The sequence below is a fragment of the Felis catus genome, chromosome C1, assembly GCF_018350175.1.
Source record: "Felis catus isolate Fca126 chromosome C1, F.catus_Fca126_mat1.0, whole genome shotgun sequence".
Lineage (NCBI taxonomy): Eukaryota > Metazoa > Chordata > Mammalia > Carnivora > Felidae > Felis > Felis catus.
Window position 1 is genome coordinate 161,697,091 of NC_058375.1, and position 23,698 is coordinate 161,720,788.

Below are 23,698 nucleotides of genomic sequence, written 5' to 3' on the forward strand. Positions count from 1 at the left end.
TAAATGCCAAGATCCCCAAAACTCCCGCGCTGCTCTCCATTACCCCGTATCTGCACTTTTCCTCTCTCAGCCCGGAATTCATGCAAATCAGCCTGGTAACCCCGAGGCAATACGAACCTCTTTCGCGCCATTCGCTCAGGACCGTGCAGCGACGTAAAGAGAGTGGTCCTGGAGCCCTAAAAGGGTCGTTTTTCTACAGTAACTTTTGGAGATTCCTAGGTTGTTGCTCGAAGTCATAATATTTGGGGGGTGGCTTTTTCTCCCCCGCGCCGAGTACGTCTCGCTCCTGGACACGCGGTTACCACAGCTTGCAGGACCTGCGCCCCAACGCGGGAAACCCGGCCGGAGCCCCGCCCCTCTGGGCCCGGGTCTGCGCGCCCCGCCCGCCTGCCGCGTCTCCTACTCCTTCGGCTCACTGGGACCGCTGCTCGCGCGGTGCTTCGCTCTCCCAGCTCTGAGCGCCGGCCTGGGCACCCGCCACCGGCATGGACGCTCGCCGCGTGCGGGTGAGCGCTAGGCGGACTAACCCGAGGGGCGGGTGCGGTGGGTGCTGGGCGCGGAACGATTCCCTCCAACTACCGCGGACGGAGTTAACTGGTGGCCGTCTTGGGCGGCATCCGTTTAGGCAAACCCCAGGTTTTGTGCATTTTGGGTAATTCGGCGCGCGGGGCCGGCCCCGTCTCGTGCGCAGGCTGTTCGGAGATGTGAGCAGTTTGCAGGGTTGGCCGCTCCGGAGAACCTGAGGCCACGTGCGCTCTAAGTGCACGTGCGCCCGGGGCCAGACAGTAGCCGGGGCTGGCGGGTTCCCCATTGTGTCTGCCGGCCTGAGCCCGGACGGAGAGGAGCGCCACCCTCCCCGCTCCCTGCGGTTTGCCCTGCAGCCGCCCAGCCCTTTCCAGCGTGCAGCCATGGGCGGGCGGGTGTCTCGCTGTGGCTTGACTCGTGCGCAGTGGGGCGGGGGGGAGGGGGACCTTGGACGCGGTCCCCACGGGATTTTGCGGCTGCCACACCGGCATCCGCTTCTAACTGCCGAGGGTCGGTGGGTTTGAAGTTTAAAGGTGTTGCAAAAACGGTCTCTTTAGAATTTGCGTTGCACACGTGGGGGGAGGCGTCTCTAGTTCAGGGCGGTGGTTAAGAGCACTGAAAGGATCTGGTGGTCCAAACTGTTCGCCCACCATTTGCTCGTTTTCCATTCATCAACCTTACTCGCAGCTGCAGGACGTTGCCCTGAATGGAACGTTACTTTTTGCTCTAACGGAAACCGGAACGTAGGGTCTGCCCCAGGAGAGGTTAGAAGATGGGGGCTGGGTGAAAAGGAAGAAAGTGACATGCTGAAAATAAATAAAGATTAACACAAGTGGGGAAGCTGGGGTTCTCGTGGGGGGGGGGGAGTGGACGTGTTGGGGGCGTGGTTTCAAAGACAGCTCCGCCGGGTGTAACCGGGTGTAGCTTTCAGGTAGAAGAAAGCCTTGGGCAAATTGAGCTTGGAATCTGACGTACCTGGGTTCAAATGTGGGCCATCCTGTGACTTGAGTAACCCACTTCACGTCTCGTGCCTCAGCTTTCCCGTCTGTTAAATGGGAAGAATGACAGCACCTTTGTTACAAGGAATTAATGTGAAAACATGCTTAGTGCCTGGCAGGAAAATAAAAACACCTACTAAATGGTATAGTTACCGGCCTGCCGGAAAAGCTCAACTTAGCCATAACCATTTGCCTTTTTCTATGTCTTTTCCTCCACCTGTTAACTGAGTCTTGGCATGTGCTGACTTGTTAAAGCCCAGCATATGTTTCCCTGTCGGCTTCCAGTAGACTGCCTGCCTTGAGGCTGTCTTGGGCCTTTGACTGCTTGCAGGTAGATTGATGAGTAAATGGTGATAATTGCTGCAGCAGTGCAAGGTGCGCTGCTGTTTTAGGAGATTGCAGAATTGGGTTCTCCTGCCAACTGTGTCAGCTTGGGCGCTCTATTTCACCTCCCTGGAGTCTTGAATTTCCTCACCTGGAAAATAGGGTGTTTCTGAGAACCCTTCTAATGGGTAGTAGTTCTACGTATTATCACATTTTCTTCCCTTTCTAAAAGGACAAAAGACGTCATTTTATTTGCAAGAGATTGAAATGAAATGCAGAATGTTAGGTGTACAAAGAAGGTCAAGAGTGTTCTTTCCATGGGGCGCCTGGGTGGCTCATTCAGATTCTTGGTTTCTGCTCAGGTCATGATCTTATGGTTAATGAGTTGGAGCCTCCAAGCTCCCCTCCCCTCTATGGGCCCTGCGCTGCTTGGGACTCTCTCTCTGCCCCTCCCCTGCCAAATAAATAAATAAAACTTAAAAAAAAGAAAAAATGTTCATTTCACCTGACACCGCACATCTTGGCATTATTTTGTGGGACCCATAGCAGAGCTTGCCTTCCAAAGTTTTCAGTGTGAGGAATCACTTTTGTTGCGTGGCCATATTTCAGAAAATTAAAATACAGGATCTAATACAACACTTAAGGAATCTCATTACATATTAAGAAATGGCAGAAACTGCTGTTTTAACAGGAGATAGACACCAATTTCATTTTTTTGTGAGCAATGCCAGGTTGTTCGGTGTTTAACAAGTAATCTACAAGTAATTTGTGACTTAACAGAAGGACTTCTAAAAATTTAAGACTTGTACAGCAAGGAGACGGGAGAACTGAATATCAGGCCAGGCTAGTGGAGCGCTGAAGTGGAATCAGGCATTCTACCTGGGTTTGGAGTGCTGTTTGACCTTTAACTTGGCTCCTTGTATGTTTGTTCACTGAGTTGATGTACTTGATTTATAAGGACTTGTGCTGAAATCACTATACCCTTCCTGGTTGGAACAGGGCCTGTTTGAAAGCCTGCCATCTTGAAATAGAGGTGCTGCCCAGTTTTTGTAGTTTGGGAAATTAGCATCACAGTACAGAGCCCAAAGCTTATGTAAAAAGACCTCATTAGGTTGATTTTGGCCGAGGAACTCTACCATTTTGTACTTTTGAAAATTTCCTTTTAGAAGTGCAATCTAATGTTTTTTATTAACAGGCAGATTTTAGGAGGGCAGCATGAAACCCCTTGGGAACTCAGTATAACTCAGCTTGGTGGGAAGAAAGGTGCACAGTGAGGTAGCCCTATAGATGTTTCATTATTTTGATAAATGTCCTTAACAATATCCCTTCAAAGGGATCCCCTTCCTTTTATGGTTTTACCAGGTTTTGAAAATATTTCTGTAGCATTTGCAAATCCTCCTTTTTGTGTATAGGGCATAAGAAATGGTAATATCGACTCTGCGCTGTTTCAACCTACTAAACTCAAAAATGATGTCTTTAGTTAGTGTAGTAAGTGTCCCACTTAATAGTATTGCCATTTTCCTTTGCAGCAAAAGGGTCACGGAGTAAAGAAGAACTTAAAGAAATTTAGATACGTGAAGTTGATTTCCATGGAAACCTCGTCATCCTCTGATGACAGTTGTGACAGCTTTGCTTCTGATAATTTTGCAAACACGGTAAGTGCTGCCTGAGAATAAACAGAATTGAGTCTGCAGTGCTCAAAATGCCCCCAAATGCTTTGTGCGTGATTAAAACTGCTTGCTTTTTGCCTGCATTTCTACACAGCCGCTAGGAAAATACAGTATGCATTGTAATTTCATTTCATTTTTTGCTGTGGTTCTAGGTAGTAATTGTTGGAGGTAGATTAGCTACTTATTCTATCCTTTTGAAATGTCGCCTAACCTAACATGCTTGATGATTTGCCATAACAACTCAGAAATCATTTGTAAACCTCTGAACCATTTTTCTTTGTAACAAAAGCTGTTCTCTTGTAGTGCACTTGTAAATGTGATTTGCTCTCTGCACGGTTTATGGAAAATTGGTTCTTGAAAAAGGGGGAAAATGCACAACCACATTTATTTATTTATTTTACAGAAACCTAAATTCAGGTCAGATATCAGTGAAGAACTGGCAAATGTTTTTTATGAGGACTCTGATAATGAATCTTTCTGCGGCTTTTCAGAAAGTGAGGTGCAAGATGTGTTAGACCATTGTGGATTTTTACAGAAACCAAGGCCAGATGTCACTAAAGAACTGGCCAGTATTTTTCATGCCGACTCTGACGATGAATCATTTTGCGGTTTCTCAGAGAGTGAGATACAAGATGGAATGGTGAGTTTGAGAACCAATATCAAGAAGTAAGGTACATTTACAGGCATGACACGCTTGTTTTAAAAAAGTTTTTTTTCTTGTAATTTTCATTTTAGTCATGCCAGGAAATTTTGTTGACCTTTTTAAAATTTTGAGTTCTTTTCTTCATGTCTTACAGCAGTTTTTACTGATGTAGTCCTACTTGTAAAGCTTGAATATTTTGTAGGCTCTGAAAATCTTGGAAACTGGTAAGATAAAATTGACCGACCTCCAGATTTCTGTTGCCACAAAAATCTACCCTGATGATCAGAAGCACACATGTCCTCCAGGTCAGCCACATTCACATTGAAGTTCAAGTGCCCAGCCCAGTACCGGCCTGGCATGGGGCAGGCCTTTGGTAAATGTTGGTTCCCATGGTAGATCTTACATACATCTGCATCCAGAAAACCTGTGATAACTCATGTGCAGGAGTTCGAGTGCAGATAATGACAATTAGGACCCTTCATGCTTTGACTTTGGCTCCTTGGCTGGCTTTTCTTGTGCACGCTGCCTTGCCCATAACCTCTGTCATTCTGCTCAGGCCACTGCTGCTGCTGCACATCAGTCCCACTCTCCCTGAGCATACTGTTTAGTTCTGCAGACTCTTGTGAACAAGACTGTCTCAACAAAGGAAGCAGTGTGTTGATTTATAGTCAGGTGCGTGCTCTTCAGCTCATGGTGGTCTGATGTGGGGCCACTCCCGGGGACCACACTGATCCTGACTTAAAAGGACACCTGGCCACGGAGTGTTTATCACTGTCTAACTTTGTGGTAATGTAACATTTCCCCTAAGAAGTGACGGTGGTCCAAATCAGTGCATATCAGGAGTTATTACTGGTCTGCAAATACTGGATGTGACCCAAACATTGTCTACAGCTTGAGTCATTTCTGGACAATGTTTCCATTCTTTGTGGTTGCTGTTTGTTTCGATTAATAACATGCCAATCAATTAAAAGTCTTAAGAACTCATAAAAGTTTGTCATCTTCTCCTAATCATGCATACTAAAAGTACATGAAGAATACTAAAAGTTGTTCGGATTTCAGAAATGTTTGAATGTTAAAAAAAAAAATGGCTCTTCCATTTCTGGGACTTTTATGAGTGATATTTTTTCCTTTCTCATTTTTTTTCAACCATCACCACAGTCGATTTAGAATGTTTTCATCACCTCCCGCAAAACCCTGTTCCCATGAACATCCTTTCCCAATATCCTCAATCGGCAACCACCAATCTATCTTCTACTGTTAGAGGTTTGCTATTTTGGACAGCATATAAATGAATGCAGTCTTTTGTGACTGGCTTCTTTCACTTCACAAAATGTTTTCAAGGTTCTTCCATGTTGTGGTATGTGCTAGTACTTGATAACTTTTTTACTGCTGAATGATATTTTCTGAAAATACTACATTGTATTTATCCTATTCATCAGTTGATGGATTTTTGGATTGATTGTACCTTTTGGCTATTGTGAATAGTACTTCTTTGAACATTCATGATCAAGTTTTTGTGTGGACATATATTCTTGGAGTATATATATGATTGGATTATACAGTAACTCTGGCCTTTTAATGAACTGACAAGCTGTTTTCCTAAGTAGCTGCACCATTTTACATTCCTACCTGTAGTGTGGCGGGTTCCAGTTTCTCTATATCCTTCTCATACATTCTTATTACTGATTCAGTTCTACTAGTAGGTAATGAAGCAGTATCTTGTGATTTGTTTTTCCCTAATGGATAATTTTAATACATCTTTAATGGTGGAAACTTACTTTTGGAATCTCCTTTTTTTCTCTTCCTCTAATTTTTAAATTTTCAATAAGATGATTAGAGAGCTATCTAGAGTAGTCAAATTCATAGCGTCAGAAAGTAGAATGGTGGTTGCCAGAAGCCAGGGGTGGAATGGGGAGTTAGTATTTCATGGGTACGGTTTCAGTTTGGGAAAATGAAAAAGTTTTGGAGATGGATTGTGGTGATGGTTACACAACAGTGTGAATGTATTTAATGCCACTGAACTATACACTTAAAAATGTTTAAAATGGTGGGGCACCTGCACGGCTCAGTCAGTTAATGGTTCAACTTTTGATCTCAGCTCAGGTCTTGATATCAGGGTCAGGAGTTTAAGGCCCGTGTTGGGTTCCACGCTGGGTGTGAGGCCTACTTAAAAATAAAAACGAAAAGGTTAAAATGGTATATTTTTATGTCACATATATTTACTGTGAATTTTTTAAAAAGTAGATTAGAGAACAAAGACCCCTTTAATATAGTTTAATGCCATAACCATTGAAACCATGGTTATGGGAGAGCACAATTGTAGGAATTCTTGTAATAAACCAAAGGTCTTATTTTTTTTTAAAGAAATTAAAAAAGGAGCTAGGAATTTCACATTTCAAAAAAAATGACTCAAAACCACTGGCCTAAGGGCTATGATAATGATGTGTCTCAGATAGGCTATGTGAGTTAACACTCAGATTGTTGTAATTCCTGATTTTGTTACCCAGAGCTATCAATTACAATTGACAGTTAAAGTATTCAGTTAAAATTTATTTGATGCCATTGTCTCTTGTCCAAAAGGAATTTGGTAGTCATACTGGTGCAGCCTGTGGGACAATCAGCAAGTCATTAACGATTCTATTGTTCCCACCCAATTAACTAGAGACTGCAGTCAGACCACACTGGCTGCAGGACCCGAAGCCAGTGCAGAAGGTCCGGACCCCTCCGCGTGGCCATGAAGTTTCCAACTCAGAACACCAGGGGAGCCGCCAACAAGAGAGCAGCACCCCCAGAACCCTCTGAGAATTCTGTGACCGATTCCAGTTCTGATTCAGAAGATGAAAATGGCATGAATTTTTTGGAGAAAAGAGCTTTAAATATAAAGCAAAACAAAGCAATGGTAGGTGTCTGACTTTGTGCTAAAACTCTTCCTGGCCTTTCTCTAAGCCGCTTGTTGCTTATATCTGTCCTAAAAATTATTTTCAGCGTAGCTGTGAAGTCTTCATAAAATATGCTTTAAGACGTGCTTCTTTTTCCTAAATTCCTAAAAAATTTCCTTAAAAAATCTTTTTTAATCATTAAAGTCTCGGTAAATGTATAAGTTAAATCAAACTCGAGATGTGCTACTGTCATTTCATTTTTGGCAAGTAACCTAAACTAATAGTTTCTGTTGAATTTCTTCCCTTTTTAGCTTGCAAAACTAATGTCAGAATTAGAAAGTTTCCCTGGCTCATTCCCTGGAAGGCGTTCCCTACCAGGCCCCAGTTCGGTAAGTGTGGTCCTTATTTGTATAATAGTATTATGGACAGGTCTAATGTAGATTTGTTATTTTAAAATCCAATTTCCTTATTTTGTGTAGTCCTACAGACAAAGAGGAAGTAGACAAAACCTTCTAACCGATCTCTGGGACCTCTTCTGTGCATCCCAGGGCAGGTGGGGCCTCCCCAAGCCATGCTTCTGCAGTGCTTAAACTAACCCTTTGGATTGGTTCTTTCTCTCCTTCCCAACTCAGCTAAGCCCCTCAAGCACAGGGAGTAAATACTGAAAAAAAAATTTTTTTTTTCTTAGCATTAGTATATTCCTTCTACATAATAGATGCATAATAATAGGTTTTTAATAACTGAGAATGAGAAAAAAGAAGGAAAAAATTTTGTTTAAATGTTTGTTTAGGTTTTTTTTTTTTTTTTTTTTTTTCAACGTTTATTTATTTTTTGGGACAGAGAGAGACAGAGCATGAACGGGGGAGGGGCAGAGAGAGAGGGAGACACAGAATCAGAAACAAGCTCCAGGCTCTGAGCCATCAGCCCAGAGCCTTGACGCGGGGCTCGAACTCACGGACCGCGAGATCGTGACCTGGCTGAAGTCGGACGCTTAACCGACTGCGCCACCCAGGCGCCCCTAAATGTTTGTTTAGTTTTGACAGAGAGTGTATGCAGGGGAGGGGCAGAGAAAGGACAGAGGATCCAGAGCAGGCTCTGTGCTGACAGCAGCAAGCCCCACCCGGGGCTGGAACTCCCAACCCATGAGATCATGACCTGAGCCAAGTCAAACGCTCAACTGACTGAGCCACCCAGACACCCCAGAAAAAACAATTTCTTAACCAAGTGATGGTCTACTATATGTGATTCTTTTCTGAGGAACTAAGCTGGTGCAACTAAGGGGAATTTGGGGTGCATGCTGTGGTACAAAAGGAAAGACTTCCTTTCCCCACCTCTTCCTGAGGAAAAAGGGAAGAAGCAAGCAAGAAAAAGAAGGAAAACCACATACATACATTTTTCTCTGGCGCAATATAGAAATAGTGAGAATGTTTCAGAGCTCGAGATGTTGTAGAAAAGGTGGTGGTGGTGATGGTGTTGTTTTTGGTTTTTGGGAATACAAGAACTATTCATCTTTATTAAGTGGAAGAATAAGTAGATGATCTCTCAGTTTGAGAGGAAACAGCTTGGTATTAGAAAAGCAGAATCACGGCGCGCCTGGGTGGCTCAGCCGGTTGAGTGTCAGACCTCGTCTCGGGTCATGATCTCACAGTGTGAGTTCAGGCCCCACATTGGGCTCTGTGCCTATAGCTCGGAGCTTGGAGCCTGCTTCAGATTCTGTGTCTTCTCTCTCTCTGCCCCTCCCCCGTGCACACGCGCACGCTCTCTCTCTCTCTCTTTCTCTCTCTCAAAAATAAAGAAACATTTAAAAATTTTAAGAAAAAAAAGCAGAATTACAATAGCTCTATCATTTGGGGGCTCATTTTCTCATGAATTCTAGAAAGAACAAAGAATTAGGAAATGGAACTCTCCTTTTACTTTTACAAAAACATACTTTAAGAGAAGGTGCCACTGAACCTTCATTCTGGAATAAATGGGTTCCATCATATGTGTTTTGTTTAGCAGTCAAAGACAACCCGGAGGCGTACATTCCCAGGTGTTGCTTCCAGAAGAAACCCTGAACGGAGAGCTCGTCCTCTCACCAGGTCAAGGTCTCGGATCCTTGGGTCCCTTAGTGCTCTGCCCCCAGAAGAGGAGGAGGAAGAGGAGGAAGATAAGTTCATGTTGGTGAGAAAGAGGAAGACCATGGACAACTACATGAATGTGAGTTCTCCACATTTGTGCTCGCCCTTCCGTTTATCATCTTCCACAGGCCCAGCGTCCGATACACAGCACAGGGACACAACGCAGCCTCAACGCCAGATGACCCGTGGTAAACATGCTTCTCAAACCATTCAAAATTGTTAATGCCACATATGCTGTCAAATAGATGGGCTTTGTTATTAGATGAGCAGGTCAAAGGTTTCTTCACCTTAATGTCGGAATCCTTTCCATGATATTGTCCCCAATATCCTTAGTAAACTTAACAACTTGCATCTTCTCCATAAGCTCTAAAACAGATTTCTAGGTTGAATTCTTTGTGGAGAAATTACAAATCCTGTATCTGAGATTCAGAACTGGGGAGCACCAGTAAGAGCGCTATTCCATGATTTTTGTCATGCAGGAAGATGACGTGCCCAGAAATCGTCGTGCCGGATCCATGACCCTCCCACATATAATTCGCCCTGTGGAAGAAATTACAGAGGAAGAGCTGGAGAACATCTGTAACAACTCTCGAGAGAAGATCTATAACCGTTCATTGGTACAAGCCTCTAAATTGTTATCTGTGAACGTGAATGTCTGTGAGAGAAAGGATAGCTTCTATCCTTAGAATTTTGCTAATGTTAAAGGTCTCACCATGTGGGATATGTGCCTGTGTGGTTGTTTTTTTCTTTTCTTTTCTTTTCTTTTCTTTTCTTTTCTTTTCTTTTCTTTTCTTTTCTTTTCATAGAAGAAAAGAGAGTTTTTAGCATCTTTGGAATATAAACCTCTTGGTCTGCAATAGTAGTATTTGCTTAGTAAGCCTTTGGTAGCAGTTGATCTTTTCTCAATTTAAAAATTGATTCAGCATATATCTACTATATACACAGTTGCTGGGTGTGTGGTGGTATACTAAAGATAAAAAAGGATTTGGGTGGGGTTTTGGTTTTTTTTGTGTTTGCATAAGGTGTTTTAGTAGAGAAAACTAGTGTTGATCATATTAACTATAGCATGTGCCAATTGAATGAAATCAGTATGCCTGAAATACTTTTCATGTCCTTAGCATATACCCATGTATGTAGATTTGAAATAGGATTCAAAGACGAATTGTCAGACTCCATCCACAAAGGACATTCTTTATGCTATTTCTCTATACAAAAAGCAGTATTTTGTTCTTTTTCCCCCTATTTGCCTCTTTGTAGGGATCTACTTGCCACCAATGCCGCCAGAAAACTATCGATACCAAAACAAACTGCAGAAACCCGGAGTGCTGGGGTGTTCGTGGCCAGTTCTGTGGCCCCTGCCTTCGAAACCGTTATGGTGAAGAAGTCAAGGATGCTCTGCTGGATCCAGTAGGTGCCTCGAAGGGGTGGTGCTGTGGGCTCGAAGGTCAGCCACGAGTTGAAAGGGCCCAAAGGAGGGCATCCATGAGAGGACTGAGCCCTTATTGTTGTGGGGCATACATATTTCAGGGGAGGCCGATGAATTCATAGTGTTGGTGCTAGGTTAAGTGTGAGCCCCTTTCCAGAGTTTGTGGGACCAGGCCGTTCAGGGGATGCTGATTCTGTTTACCCCTGCTATTGCTGTGTAACTTCCTCTGCTGCATTTCCTAAGAAAATAATCCTTCGAATGTAGGAAATGACTAATGGAAATTAATCCTATTAAAAAACCTATGAAAGGTTTTTCTATTCATTTAAAAAAAAAAGATTTAAATGCAATTGATGATACCTACCTTAGATTAAAGAGAAATGGATAAGTAAGAGGAGGAAGGGAAGATTTGATTTAACTGTGCCTTTTCACAATTCTCCTTCAGAACTGGTATTGTCCGCCTTGCCGCCGAATCTGCAACTGCAGTTTCTGTCGGCAGCGAGATGGGCGGTGTGCGACTGGGGTCCTTGTGTATTTAGCCAAATACCATGGCTTTGGGAACGTGCATGCTTACTTGAAAAGGTAATTGGCTGGCTTTTCTCTCCTCCACACCCAAATCTTAACATTCATTTATGTATCTTAGTAAGAAGGGGATAGAAGTCAGAATAGCGGTTATCTCGAGGTGGTGGGAACCGCATGTTTTGACTGGAAACAGGCACATTGGGAGTCTTTTTGAATGTTAGAGACATTTTATATCTTCATCTGGGTGGTGGGGACATGTACGTGTGAGTGTGTAAAAATTCAAGTTGTACATTTCAGATGTATGCACTTGACTATTTTACAACTCAGTAAAGACATTTTTAAATAATTTTTCTTGAAGTTTACTTATTTTGAGAGAGGTAGAGAATGTGAGTCAGGGAGGAGCAGAGAGAGGGGGAGAAAATCCCAAGCAGGCTCCACACAGTCAGTGGAGAACCTGATGCAGGGCTTGAACTTACAAACCTTGAGATCATGACCTGAGCCAAGATCAAGAGTCAGACACTTAAACCGACTGAGCCACCCAGGCACCCCTCAATGAAAACATTTTTAAAACAGTGAATTAAACTTTCGAAAGAAAATTCTTAGGTCGAAAACCATATCCTGACATGTTCCCTTCTCTCTTTCAGTCTGAAACAGGAATTCGAAATGCAAGCATAGCATTTAGAAGATCCACTACCCGTCTTCCACTGTGCAAATCTTCCAAGTTCAGGTTTTCAATTTTGTCATGTGATTGGAACCTGAGTTACGAATTTTGATGATCAGTCTGTTCTGTAGGAAACGCAAATCAAGTTCCTCTCACTAACAAACGTGTTTCTGAGCATCACAGAGGTATATCTCTAGCTATACTGTGCCCTCCTGCTGTTTCTTTGCTTTTTCCCCCACCTCTCACCCCATTCCACCCCCCTCTATTTCCAGTGGTTCCCTCCCACCATTTTGTTTCTGAATTCTTTTTGAATAGCAATTTTATGAAAGCATGTTTGATTTAATTGGCGTTGAAACCGCCCTGGAATCTGCCCATAAAACCAAGCACTTAGAAACAGTAGTAACATTAACTAACTACATCTATTGAATTCCAGAGAACAGCCCTCTAACTTGTTTACGGGAAAGCAGTGAGCACAATTTATGATTTATTGTTCATACTAGCTAACCTTTTCTAACAGAATCAAGGCACACAAGTCTTAAAACCATGTGGAAAAATTGGGTAATTGTTGGGAAATGGAGTATTATTATTTTGGATGCCTCTCGTGAGAATATTCCATGTATCGTGCAATTGTAGTTTGCCAAGTTTATTTCCGTTCCTACATAAGATGTTTCAAATTCCTGATCATTTTGCATGGAAAATTGATATTAGTACTAGTCTACGACTAGTCTTTGCAGTTTTTACTTTCTTGAAGTTATAAACTAGGCACAGAGTTCATGTTCCGGTTTTAAGCACTTTTATAACAATGAGAAGTGCCTTTTTGGAGTTGGGTGACTTTCAACAGTTTGTTAACTTGACATCTCTGTCCTTTTAATTTCTGGGCAGAATTCATGTGTCGCCCCTACCCCCCTACCCGACCCCTTTTTGCATTAGATCATTTTGTAGAGGTGGAATCAAAGTGTCTTTGTCCATTTTCTTTGCATGTGTAGCCTATTGCTATGGCCATTCAGTGTTTGATGCCTAATTGGACATTGAATCAATAAATGTAAATAGAGCTTTTGATCTGTAATGCTTTTATACAAAGTTTTTTATTTTAATAATAAAATGTTATATTCTAGCTTGTCTGTTTTCTTTTTTATTCTTTAATAATCTTAACTGCACTGAATCCTCATTGTCTTCTCATATTTCAACAAAAGACCATTTCTACCTTTTATAGAGTCTGCCTTTTGGCTTAAGTTTCTGAAGGTTAAGGGCCAGCTCTTTTGAACAGGACCTAGCTTGGTGATATAACCAGTTGCTGTGATCAGAAAATCAGCTGAGACAACTATAGATAGAAAATAATACATGCTCATGAAATTTTACAACTTTGTTTTCCTTTCACCATTTGCCAACCCAAGAACAAACAGCAATTTCAAAATACCTGGCTTGATTTTATCAGCCATTTGAATATTTTTTAAGTTAGAAAAAAAGTTTTTAAAATTTATTTTGAGAGAGAAAGCAAGCAAGTGGGGGAGGGGCAGAGAGAGGGAGGGGGAGAGAGAGAGCCTAATTTGGGGCTCTAACTCATGAATCATGAGATGCCCTGAGCCCAACTCAGACACTTAGCAGACGGAGCCACCCAGGTGCCAGTATTTATTTTTTAATTTTTATACTTTAGGCTCCACGCCCAGTGTGGGGTTCAGACTCACAACTCTGAGATCAAGAGTCACATGTTCCATGGAACCATTCGAGTATTTAGGCCATGTTACATCTTGAGGCCTGCTCTAGAACTGAGAGAAGCCAAAGACAAGGCACAGTCTGAAAGCTCTCATAATCCAGTTTAGACCAGAGTTGACAAATTAGAGCCTGTGGGCCAGATCCTACTGTAGCCTATATTCGTATGGCAGTTGCACTAAGTATGTTCTTCACTTTTTTAGAGGGTTGTAAAAAAAGCATGTGACACAGTGGTTTACAAAGCCTAAAATGTTTACAGTCTGCCACTTAACTATAGGTTTGCTGACTTAATCTCTAGACTTCTCTTGGAAATCCTGTATACCCCTATGTACTCATTTGGGGAGAAAATGATCAAGCTATGGGAAGTTATACAACTGGTATTCTAGATAGATCCAAAAGAAATGGGTATTTTTATAAACTTGGGACTCTTAACCCAAATTGTAACCTATCTCCCCCTTTTAGGTATGTGATTAGGAAGGTTAAATTTAGGGGAGTTTGTAAAATTGGTCGCTATCTGGGATATTTTTGTTGTTACCATGTTTTAATATGAAATGGAACTATTGTTTTTCACTCAAGAATAGTGACTAGTAACAGCTGATTCCGAGACTTAAACGATTTACGGTCTAGTGGAGGAACAAAGAGAAAAACCTAAAAATGGAATTCTGAGTGGGAATGAACACAGGAAGAGGCATTTTATAGCACTGATGGGCCCATGGGTTTTGTAATGACTTCCATCTTACAGAAAAGATACAGATCAGTGGCTTTATTTGGGGAGAACCAGTGGGGGAGGGGCAGAGAGGAGGATCGGAAGATCCAAAGCAGCCTCTGCGCTGACAGGCTGACAGCACATGTAGGGCTGGAACTCATGAACTGCGAGATCATGCTCTCAGCTGAAAGGCACACTCAACAGACTGAGCCACCCAGGTGCCCCAAGATGTGTGTTTTTTGTTTTTTGTTTTTTAATTTTTTTTTTTTCAACGTTTGCTTATTTTCGGGACAGAGAGAGATAGAGCATGAACGGGGGAGGGGCAGAGAGAGAGGGAGACACAGAATCGGAAACAGGCTCCAGGCTCTGAGCCATCAGCCCAGAGCCCGACGCGGGGCTCGAACTCTCGGACCGCGAGATCGTGACCTGGCTGAAGTCGGACGCTTAACCGACTGCGCCACCCAGGCGCCCCAAGATATGTGTTTTAAGAGAAGTCTGTGCCTTTATTGGCCGAGCAACTTACTTAAAGAGGAATGAAGTGGAAGTAGTGGGTGGCCCGATGCCAGACTGGCCCAGCTTCACTGGCTTGCATGTGATGGAGAACTCGCCCAGGTAGTGGCCAATCTTCTCTGGCAAGGTGATCCTGCTCCCCTATGAGCCTTAACCTGGGGCCCCTCCCTGGGCGCCCCCCCTCCCCCATCCCCGGGCCTTGCGCAGGCGCCTCAGCAGCCATTACCTCGCCCACAGCAGGCCCGCGTTGCTACCCCCGCAGCTGCGCACTAAGCCAGTGCGTGAGCTGTTGGAGGGACAAGTCCAGCCGGTGGTCAAGGCCCACGCGGTGGTAGGTGAACTTGCAAAAAGGTGCACTGCTGCTTCTGCTTTACTTCCGCCATCTTTTTGGCTCTTCAGCGAAGGTGAGAGAACTTAAGTTTTGACAATTAGGTGTGAAGAGTAAAGGGTAGTTTATGGCATTTATGCTCCAGGAATTGTCTTTACGTTGGTCTCTCCAGCCTGGGTTCCTGAGGTTCCAGAGGCTCTCCACCTTTATCTACATCAACTGAGGGGTTGAGGAATGAAAAAGAGACTGTAATAGACTCAGTAGTTTAATAACGAAGAGGGGCAAAAGCAGTTAGGGGGTGCTGCCGCGGGGCATAGTTGTGTTTTATTTTGCTTTTAAAAATGAGAGGGAGCTCCTGATGGCTCAAGATCAGGTAGAAAATTGGGTTATTTGCATACCAGGGGAATGGAGTAAGAAAGTTAAGTGCTTTGAAGTGTGCCTGCAAAGTATTAGGTTCTGAGTGAAGAGTGATAGCAAGTCCTAAAGGGAATAAAAGGTGAACAAATGTTATTTTACTTTAATGTTAGTGACACATTTGTGGGGTAGTATCTTAAGGGTGAGGAAGTAAATCCAGAGAAGTTGAGAAAAATGCCTAATGCCACATAGCTGAAATGGCAGAGCTAGACCATTGCTCCAGGGAAGAGGCCTGTGTCTCCTTTTTTGTTTTTTTTTTTTAAACTAAGCTGAGCTTGCCTGCCTTAGAAAGGCAGAAGGTGCTCATCAGATTCTGTCCATGAGAACAAGGCATATTGGGTGCTGAGGCAAGCTTGGCTGAGGTGACTTTTGCAGAAACTGTTGAATAGGGAGAGAAGAGGGCCGGGAGGGAGCTGAGGGCTTCCTGTGGTCACGGATAGTGGGGAAACTCAAATACTGGATCATACCGCAAGGATGCTGTCAACCCCTGAGGCTTTTAACCACAGGGCATTAAAGCCCTGTGTGTGGAAGATGCCCTTTTAAATAACTACAAGGTTGAGGAAGGCTGAAGATAAGAGGGGCCAAGAACTTCCCAAGGAGATGTTGCTGAGACAGTGGAGGATGGACTAAAGCCTGGAGTGGCGGAAGGAAGCTGGGGAATCTGCTTGGAGATGTGTAAGACATCAACTTTGGGTTGCGGAGAAATTGGCATGTTCCAGGTAGAGACCTCCATCCATTATAATATCCAAGTGATGAAAGACTTGTTTGAAAGAGCAAGAAGCAAAGGAGACACCATTTAAGGCTAAAAGTCACTAACATTTTGGTTGTTGTCAATCTCCCTTGCATTTTTTTTTAATTTTTTTTTTTAACGTTTATTTCTTTTTGAGACAGAGAGAGACAGAGCATGAACGGGGGAGGGGCAGAGAGAGAGGGAGACACAGAATCGGAAGCAGGCTCCAGGCTCTGAACCATCAGCCCAGAGCCCGACACGGGGCTCGAACTCACGGACCGCGAGATCGTGACCTGAGCTGAAGTCGGACGCTCAACCGACTGAGCCACCCAGGCGCCCCTGCATTTTGTTTTATGTGGTAGTATTTATACTATATGTACAACTTTTTTAGCATTAAGGATGTCAAAACTTTTTTTAATATTTATTTTTGGGAGAGAGAGAGCACGAGTGGGGAAGGGGTAGAGAGAGAGGGAGACAGAGAATCCAAAGCAGGCTCCACGTTGTCAGCACAAAGCCCCACATGGGGCTTGAACCCAGGAACCGTGAGATCAATACCTGAGCCAAAGTTGGATGCTCAACCAACTCAGCCAACTAAGCCACCTAGGCTTCAACTTGACCCCAGGATCAAGAGTCAGACATCCAACCCACTGAGCCACCTAGGTGTCCCATGAATGTCAAGTATTTTATATATTTTTACATTAATTTAGTTATTTTGAAAGAGAGAGAGATGGGGTGCCTGGGTGGCTCAGTCGGTTGAGCGTCCGACTTCGGCTCAGGTCATGATCTCACGGTCTGTGAGTTCGAGCCCCGCGTCGGGCTCTGTGCTGACAGCTCAGAGCCTGGAGCCTGCTTCAGATTCTGTGTCTCCCTCTCTCTCTGGCCCTCCCCCATTCATGCTCTGTCTCTCTCTGTCTCAAAAATAAATAAAAAAAAAAAAACATTAAAAAAAAAAGAGAGAGAGAGAGCATGTTCAAGCAGGGGAGGGGCAGAGAGAAGGAGAGAGAAAATCCAAAGCAGACTCTACATTGTCAGCACAGATCCTGGTATGGGGCTCAAACTCCTGAACAGCGAGATCATGACCCTAGCCAAAGTTGGATGCTTAACCAACTGAGCCACCTGGACACCCCAATGTCAAAACATTTTAAAGGGCTATACAGTGTTTATATGGATGGTCCATGTTTTACTTAAACGGTTTCCAATCTTGGGGTGTCTGGATTGTTAATCTTTTGCTATTATGAGTAATGCTGTAGTTAGTATTGTTAAGGCTAAATCTTGGCTTAAAATAGAGGTAGAAAGTAAAGTAATCCTTTAATTACAGAGATGAAGGAAGATAGTAGATTAGGAATTTGGGAGAGTGTGTGGCTGTTCTGGAGACCTAAGCTGCCAAGGGTTGGAAATAAACGTGGGTGCAGCCCACAGGTGGGAGGAGAGGAGGTAAGCTATTTCACTAGACACCGAAATAAGAGGCATGGTTGACCATAGGGAAACTCAACCTGTACATAGCTGGCCAAAGAAGAAACATTGTTTTATATAATCCTGTGCCTTGAATTAAGGAAGTTTATTGAAAGTGTTCATTGTCAGATGAAAGTACCTGCTGGTAATGCATGATTGCGTCAGTGCAACATTACAAATATTTGCCAAAGGAAGAAATGTTTGCCAAAGGAATAAAACTATAGTTATGCACCTCCTAGGCGCAACGCACAGTGCTCAATGCAGTATCTGTGTTAGCTTTTCATAGCAGGTATTTTAGAGTTTAGGAGACTCGACAAGGTTAAGTAACTTCTGAAGACTGAAGAGCCCATGCTTGTTCTCCTAGCCTGAAAAAGGAGATATTAGACCAAACACCCTTGTGAAGACTTCTGATAAACCTGGTTATATACCTTGATCATAACAGATAATACCTGCCACTCATAGTTACATGTTTATTTTAGTTTTTCCCTTTACAAGACGGTGAAGTTCTCGAGAGCAAGACCATCTTTGATCCAAATACCCTTATCATGTAGTAGGTATTCAGTAAATGTTTATCAAAGGATTCATTGAGTGTCCCAGGCAGGATATTTCCTTAGATTTGGGTAGAAAGAAGTAAAATTATGGTGAAGGAGAAATAATGAGTAGATCCCAACATTGAAAGCATTAACTCCTATGAGGCATAACCTTTCTTTATGATATAATACTTAGCTTGCCGTGAAACTGCCATAGTCAATTCATTTGAATTTATGCATTTCTAATTATGTATTTTTCTATGGGAAATATAATTTACTTCATCATACTAACTTTGAAGAAATACTTCTACTAGATAAAATATTTGTATTATTGAGCTACAAATAAGCTACAAATTGAGCTACAAAAAGATATTTTTCTTTTTAAGTAATCTCTACACCCAACTTCAGGGCTCAGATTTATAACCTTCAGATCAAGAGTCACATGTTCTACCAACTGAGCCAAACAGACACCCCTACAAAGATAATATTAGATACAGTAGCTCCGAGTGTTACCATGTGTTGAGGGGAGAACTTTCGGTGGCAAAAATTGAGTGCATAGAACTTTTTTTTTTTTAAGAGAAAAGAGAGCCTCTCCCCACTTCCATCACTAACTTCACCAATGATAAACTGATGGTGCATCCTGCTTCATCTGTATTTCTTTACTCCCCCCCAACCCACTGAATTATTTTCAAGAAGATACGAGACATTGGGGTGACTGGCTGGCTCAGTTGGAAGAGCAGGAGACTCTTGATCTCAGGGTTGTGAGTCTGAATCCCACATTTGGATGTAGAAATTAGGTAAATGAAAAGAAAATTAAAAAGTAAAACAGAAAGGGGTGCCTGGGTGTCTCGGTTGATTGTCTGACTCTTCTTGATTTCGGCTCAGATCATGATCCCAGGGTCCCGGGATTGAGCTCCGCTTTGGGCTCCTCACTGAACATAAAGCCTGCTGGCTCTCGCTCTCGCTCTCTCTGTCTCTCCCTCCCCCCCACTTGTCTGCTCTCTCTCTCTAAAAAAAAAGAAAACACCAGGCATTATATGTCATTCATAAAGGCTTCAATATTTTTAAAAGGTAATGACTCTTTTTAAGAAAAAAATAATAAAAATGATATACCTGCATAAAATTAGCAAGGGTTTCTAAATATCAAATATATCAAATACCCCCTCACTCTTTTTATATAGTTGTTTTCATTTGAATTCAGGCGTCTTAACTCTTATTTATTTCTTTAAAGTCTCTTTTAATTCATAGGTTTTCTCTCCCTCCCCCCCTTGCAGTTTGTTAAAAAAAAAACAATTAATTTTCCTGTAGAATTTTCCAGTTTACTAATTTCCACATTTTACTAATTGAACCCAGGGTGTCCTTTAACATGTTCCTCTGTCTTCTCTGTTAGAGCCAGAAAGTTGATCTGATTCAGCTGCAACAATACTTTATAGCTAATGTTGTGTACTGACATCAGAGGACTCTTACTATCCTGTTGTATCCCTTTTTATATTGTTCATGGCAACTGATGAACATTTCCTGTAAGTTCTCTCTTTCCTTCTTCATTAATCAACTGGAAACATTCCCTTGTGGGGGATTTAATTATCCCAGGTAGCGTTTGTACAGAAAAGGTATATTAAGGACTTGATTTTTTTTTTTTTTTTACCCATTTTTAGAATCAAAGATTAGGTTTTTAGTTTCCTCCAGTGGTACCTAACAAGGTTTTTTGGGATTTTTATTGTTGTTTGTTGTTTGTTTGTTTTTGTTTAAGTATCATATGACCTCCTAAATTTTTCAGATATTTCATGTGTTCAGTCCATTGCACTTCTTATTATTGATGCCCAATTTTGACCCAGTGGGAAGGAGCCTCTTCACATAGACCCCTGAATCCTTCTAGTATGACCCCAATGGTTTTTGATAGTTTCTTTTGTTTTCTAATAAAACAAAATGTTCCGGGCTTACCTTACACGTTTTCTGCCCCTAACCTAGAATCAGCCATTTCTCCAAAGTGTTTTGTTTTCAAAACACATTTCTTTCACGTATATCTACTATTTATCTGTATATGTATGCATATGTACACAATTATATAAACGTGCTTATATATAAGCAACTATATGCTTTATTATTTTTATATTTGTTGTATTAGTAATATCACTATATACACACATATATATGATTTCAGAATAGTACCAATATTATTACTAAAATATAAATACTATTACTGAAAACAGTTTAATATTTTTTTGGTTTGGTCCTTAGAGTGAGTCTTTTGGTACACATTACTGTTTTTGAAATCATTTCGAACAGTTCCTCTTTATGTGGTTAAGTCACCAACTCGATGCATTGTGAGGTCTATTTGTTTTATTTTTATTTTAAAGACTGCTTTTTAAAAGATTAGGATTTAATTCAGTTTTATAATGTTAAACAATTACATATTTTCAAAGTCAAGCTTACAAAAATAAGGTGTTTTTAGAGAATCTAGGTGATATTTCTGTTCTCTCACCCAGATCCTCTCTCTACATATAGGTAAACATTTAAAAAAATTTGTGACTTGTACTTTGATTTTCAAAAATGTAAGCAAATATGTATAAATATTTGTACCCTCCTCTTGCCATCTCAGATAAATGGCAGGATATTACTCACTACGTACTTTTTTCTATCTTGCCTCTTTTACTTAACTATATATATATGCATGTATATATATACACATACATATATATATGAGGAGGAAACATAACTAATTTTATTATACATAGAATATTGTACAAAGAATTCTGAAATATACTTACATATATGAACACTGAACTAAGCTTTAAAGTTTTAGAGACAAAAATATGGTGGAGAGTGGTTTTCTGTCCTATTAAACACCCAAGGACAAACTGTTCTGTGAGCTTATGCTAGGGAAGTCTTCTTGCATACTTAGTAGGCGAACCATTTCAGCAGGAACTAGTATTTTGCCTTATTTTTATTTGATTACATGTTCTTTAATAGACTTATCTTCAAATTTGTCTTCTAAATTGAATAGCTGTAAATGTTTCTGGATACTTCTTGAAGACCATACAGTATGGCTTTTAAAAAGGTAATAATCACCGCAGGAGCTTGCCTGAATCTCCAAGACATGACCATTTTGAGTATCCTAGTGCTTAAGGAGGAAAAATATGTAAATAAAATTCCTTTATGCAAATGTTTCCTGCAATTCTCATTGCCATCCAAATTCTTGTAAATCATGATAAACAGATGCTACTGAACTAAATGACTAAGTAAAATTATGGAGATAGATTCTATTTATCTTATTTTTCAGTGTTGGGGAGGGAGAGAAGGATATTAACTAAATTTTATCTGTCTGCATGATGATTAGGGCAGACACCAAGAACTCTATTAATTGAGTTCAGCAAGGCGAGATGTGGGACTCTTAAAAATTGGAGAGCTGCCCTGGGTAAGGGAGAGGTTCTACTGCAACTTAGTTTGCTTTATCAGAGAACTGGGTTTGAAACAATTCAGTATCCAGCTTGCTGGGTCTTTGCCTACTGTTTAAATTCTTGTTACTTTTGTTTTTAAGAAAACTGAAGTAAAATTTACTTAACATAAAATTTACCATTTAAAAAAAAATGTGCAATTTGGTAGCTTCCGGTACATTCACAATGTCGTGCAACCACTGCCACTGTGTAACTCCAGAACATTTTCATCATTCCCATAGGAAGCTGGGTACTCATTAAGTAGTCACTCCCCCTTTTCCCTCTCCTCTTCAGCCCATGGCAACCCATCTGCTTTCTGTCTTTATGGATTTGTCTGTTCTAGACATCTGGGAACATACAATATGTGGCTTTTTGCAACTGGCTTCTTTCACTTAGCATTATGTTTGCAAGATTCATCCTTGTAGTAGGCATCGGTACTTAATTCCTTTTTATGACCAAGTAATATTACATTGTATAGACGTATCACAATCTATTCATTCATCAGTTGATGGATATTTTGGCTGTATTCACCTTTTGGCTATTGTGAGCAATGCTGTTATGAACATTTGTGTGTGTGTGTGTGTGTGTGTGTGTGTGTGTGTGTGTGTGTGTGTGTGTGTTGAGTTTATTTATTTTGAAAGACAGAGCTCAAGCTGGGGAGAGGCAGAGAGGGAAGGGACAGAGGGTCTGAAGCAGGCTCTGTGCTGATGGCAGAGAGCCCTATGAGGGGATCAAACCCATGAACTGTGAGATTGTGACCTGAGCCGAAGTTGGATACTTAACCAGCTGAGCCACCCAGGTGCCCCATGTTATGAACATTTGTTCACAACATTTTGTTTGAACACCTGATTTCAATTCTCTTGGGTATATACCTAATAGTGGAATTGTTGGGTCATATAAGAACTATTTTTAATTGTTTGAGTAACTGCCAGACTGTCTTTTTCAGTTTGATTATGCTCTTTTATGCACAGTTTTCATTGTAATAGAATCCAATTTATCTAGTTTTTCTTTTGTTGTTTGTGCTTTTGGTGTTGTATCTAAGAATCCATTGCCACATCCAACACCATGAAGATATGTGCCTATTTTTTCTTCTACATTTAGGTCTTTTGAGTTCATTTTGTATATGGTGTGAGGGAAGGGTTCAACTTACCCATTGTCCTAGCACCATTTGTGAAAACACTTTTTTTTTTTTTTCCCATTGAATGCTTGGTACCCTTATTGAAAATCAGTAAGCCATAGATATATGTATTTATTTCTGGACTCTCAATCTTATCCCATTGATCTGTAGTTTTATGTAGGTTGTTAAATTGGGAAGTGTGAGCCCTACACCTTTCATCTTTTTCAAGATTTTTATTTTTTTATTTTTTTAATGTTTATTTTTGAAAGAGATAGAGACCAAGTGCAAGCAAGGGAGGGGCAGAGAGAGAGACACACACAGAATCCAAAGCAGGCTCCAGGCTCCGAGCTGTCAGCACAGAGCCTGAATGGGGCTCGAGTTCATGAACCGTGAGATCATGACCTGAGCTGAAGTCAGATGCTCAACCGACTGAGCCACCCAGACGCCCCTCAAGATGTTTTGATTATTCAAGATGCTTTGCAACTTTATATTAATTTTAAGATCAGCTTATCTGTTTCTTCAAAAATAGAAGTTGGAGTTTTGATAAGAATTATATTCAATCTGTAGTTCAATTTAGGGAGTATTGCCATATTAACAATATGAAGTCTTCCGGTCCATGAACAGAGGTTATCTTTCCATTTATTAGGTTTTTCTATAGTTTTTTTCAATAGTATTTTGTAGTTTCCAGTGTATGAGTCCTGCATCTCCCTGGAATTTATTCCCAAGGATTTTATTCTTTGTGATGCTATTATAGCTGAAATTACTTTCTCAATTTCATTTTTAGATCATTTATTGCTTGTATATAAAAATACAACTCATTTTTGTATGTTGAAGTTACTATTATTATTAAGGGAACTGTTTTCCCACCAGTGAGTGCATCCTTGAGAATTTTTGCTGCTTCTTTTGGTTTAATAGTCACTCTCTGACCCTCAGTCTTTCTAAATGCTAAAGGATATTGCCACCCTCCTTAGTCTCACTCATCTTTATCTGAGCATTTCAACA

The 23,698-nt window shown here is 41.4% G+C and overlaps 1 protein-coding gene and 1 long non-coding RNA gene across 7 annotated transcripts in view; one reads left to right on the plus strand and one right to left on the minus strand.

The window, feature by feature from the left end:
* Nucleotides 1–340, minus strand: part of LOC102901678 — a 128,494-nt gene extending 128,154 nt beyond the window's left edge. Inside the window, exon 1 of one of the 2 annotated variants that reach the window (XR_006583306.1) lies at nt 118–340. This is a non-coding gene — a long non-coding RNA (uncharacterized LOC102901678). The remainder of the gene's footprint in view (nt 1–117) is intronic. The other variant, XR_006583310.1, reaches the window with a different exon arrangement.
* A 17-nt stretch (nt 341–357) lies between these two features.
* Nucleotides 358–12,879, plus strand: CDCA7 (cell division cycle associated 7). 5 transcript variants are annotated; one of them, XM_003990875.6, is made up of 10 exons: nt 358–506; nt 3,377–3,502; nt 3,921–4,157; nt 6,823–7,059; nt 7,351–7,428; nt 9,038–9,238; nt 9,639–9,776; nt 10,417–10,566; nt 11,028–11,164; nt 11,749–12,879. In XM_003990875.6, exons 1-10 carry the CDS (start codon nt 486–488, stop codon nt 11,777–11,779), a joined length of 1,356 nt encoding a protein of 451 aa, XP_003990924.1. In that variant the 5' UTR covers nt 358–485; the 3' UTR covers nt 11,780–12,879. The 5 variants fall into 5 exon arrangements, with proteins under 5 accessions (XP_003990924.1, XP_023115235.1, XP_003990922.1 ...); XM_023259467.2 differs by having other exon boundaries at nt 4,053–4,157; XM_045033958.1 differs by lacking the exon at nt 358–506 and adding an exon at nt 1,466–1,666.
* Nucleotides 12,880–23,698: the final 10,819 nt, after the last annotated feature.

Excerpts from the sequence above, each read along its gene's own strand:
- CDCA7 (XM_003990875.6), top strand. The coding sequence starts at position 486 with ATGGACGCTCGCCGCGTGCGG. Across the intron at positions 3,503-3,920 it reads CTGATAATTTTGCAAACACG|AAACCTAAATTCAGGTCAGA; the intron begins GTAAGTGCTGCC and ends TTTATTTTACAG. Across the intron at positions 7,429-9,037 it reads CCCTACCAGGCCCCAGTTCG|CAGTCAAAGACAACCCGGAG; the intron begins GTAAGTGTGGTC and ends TGTTTTGTTTAG.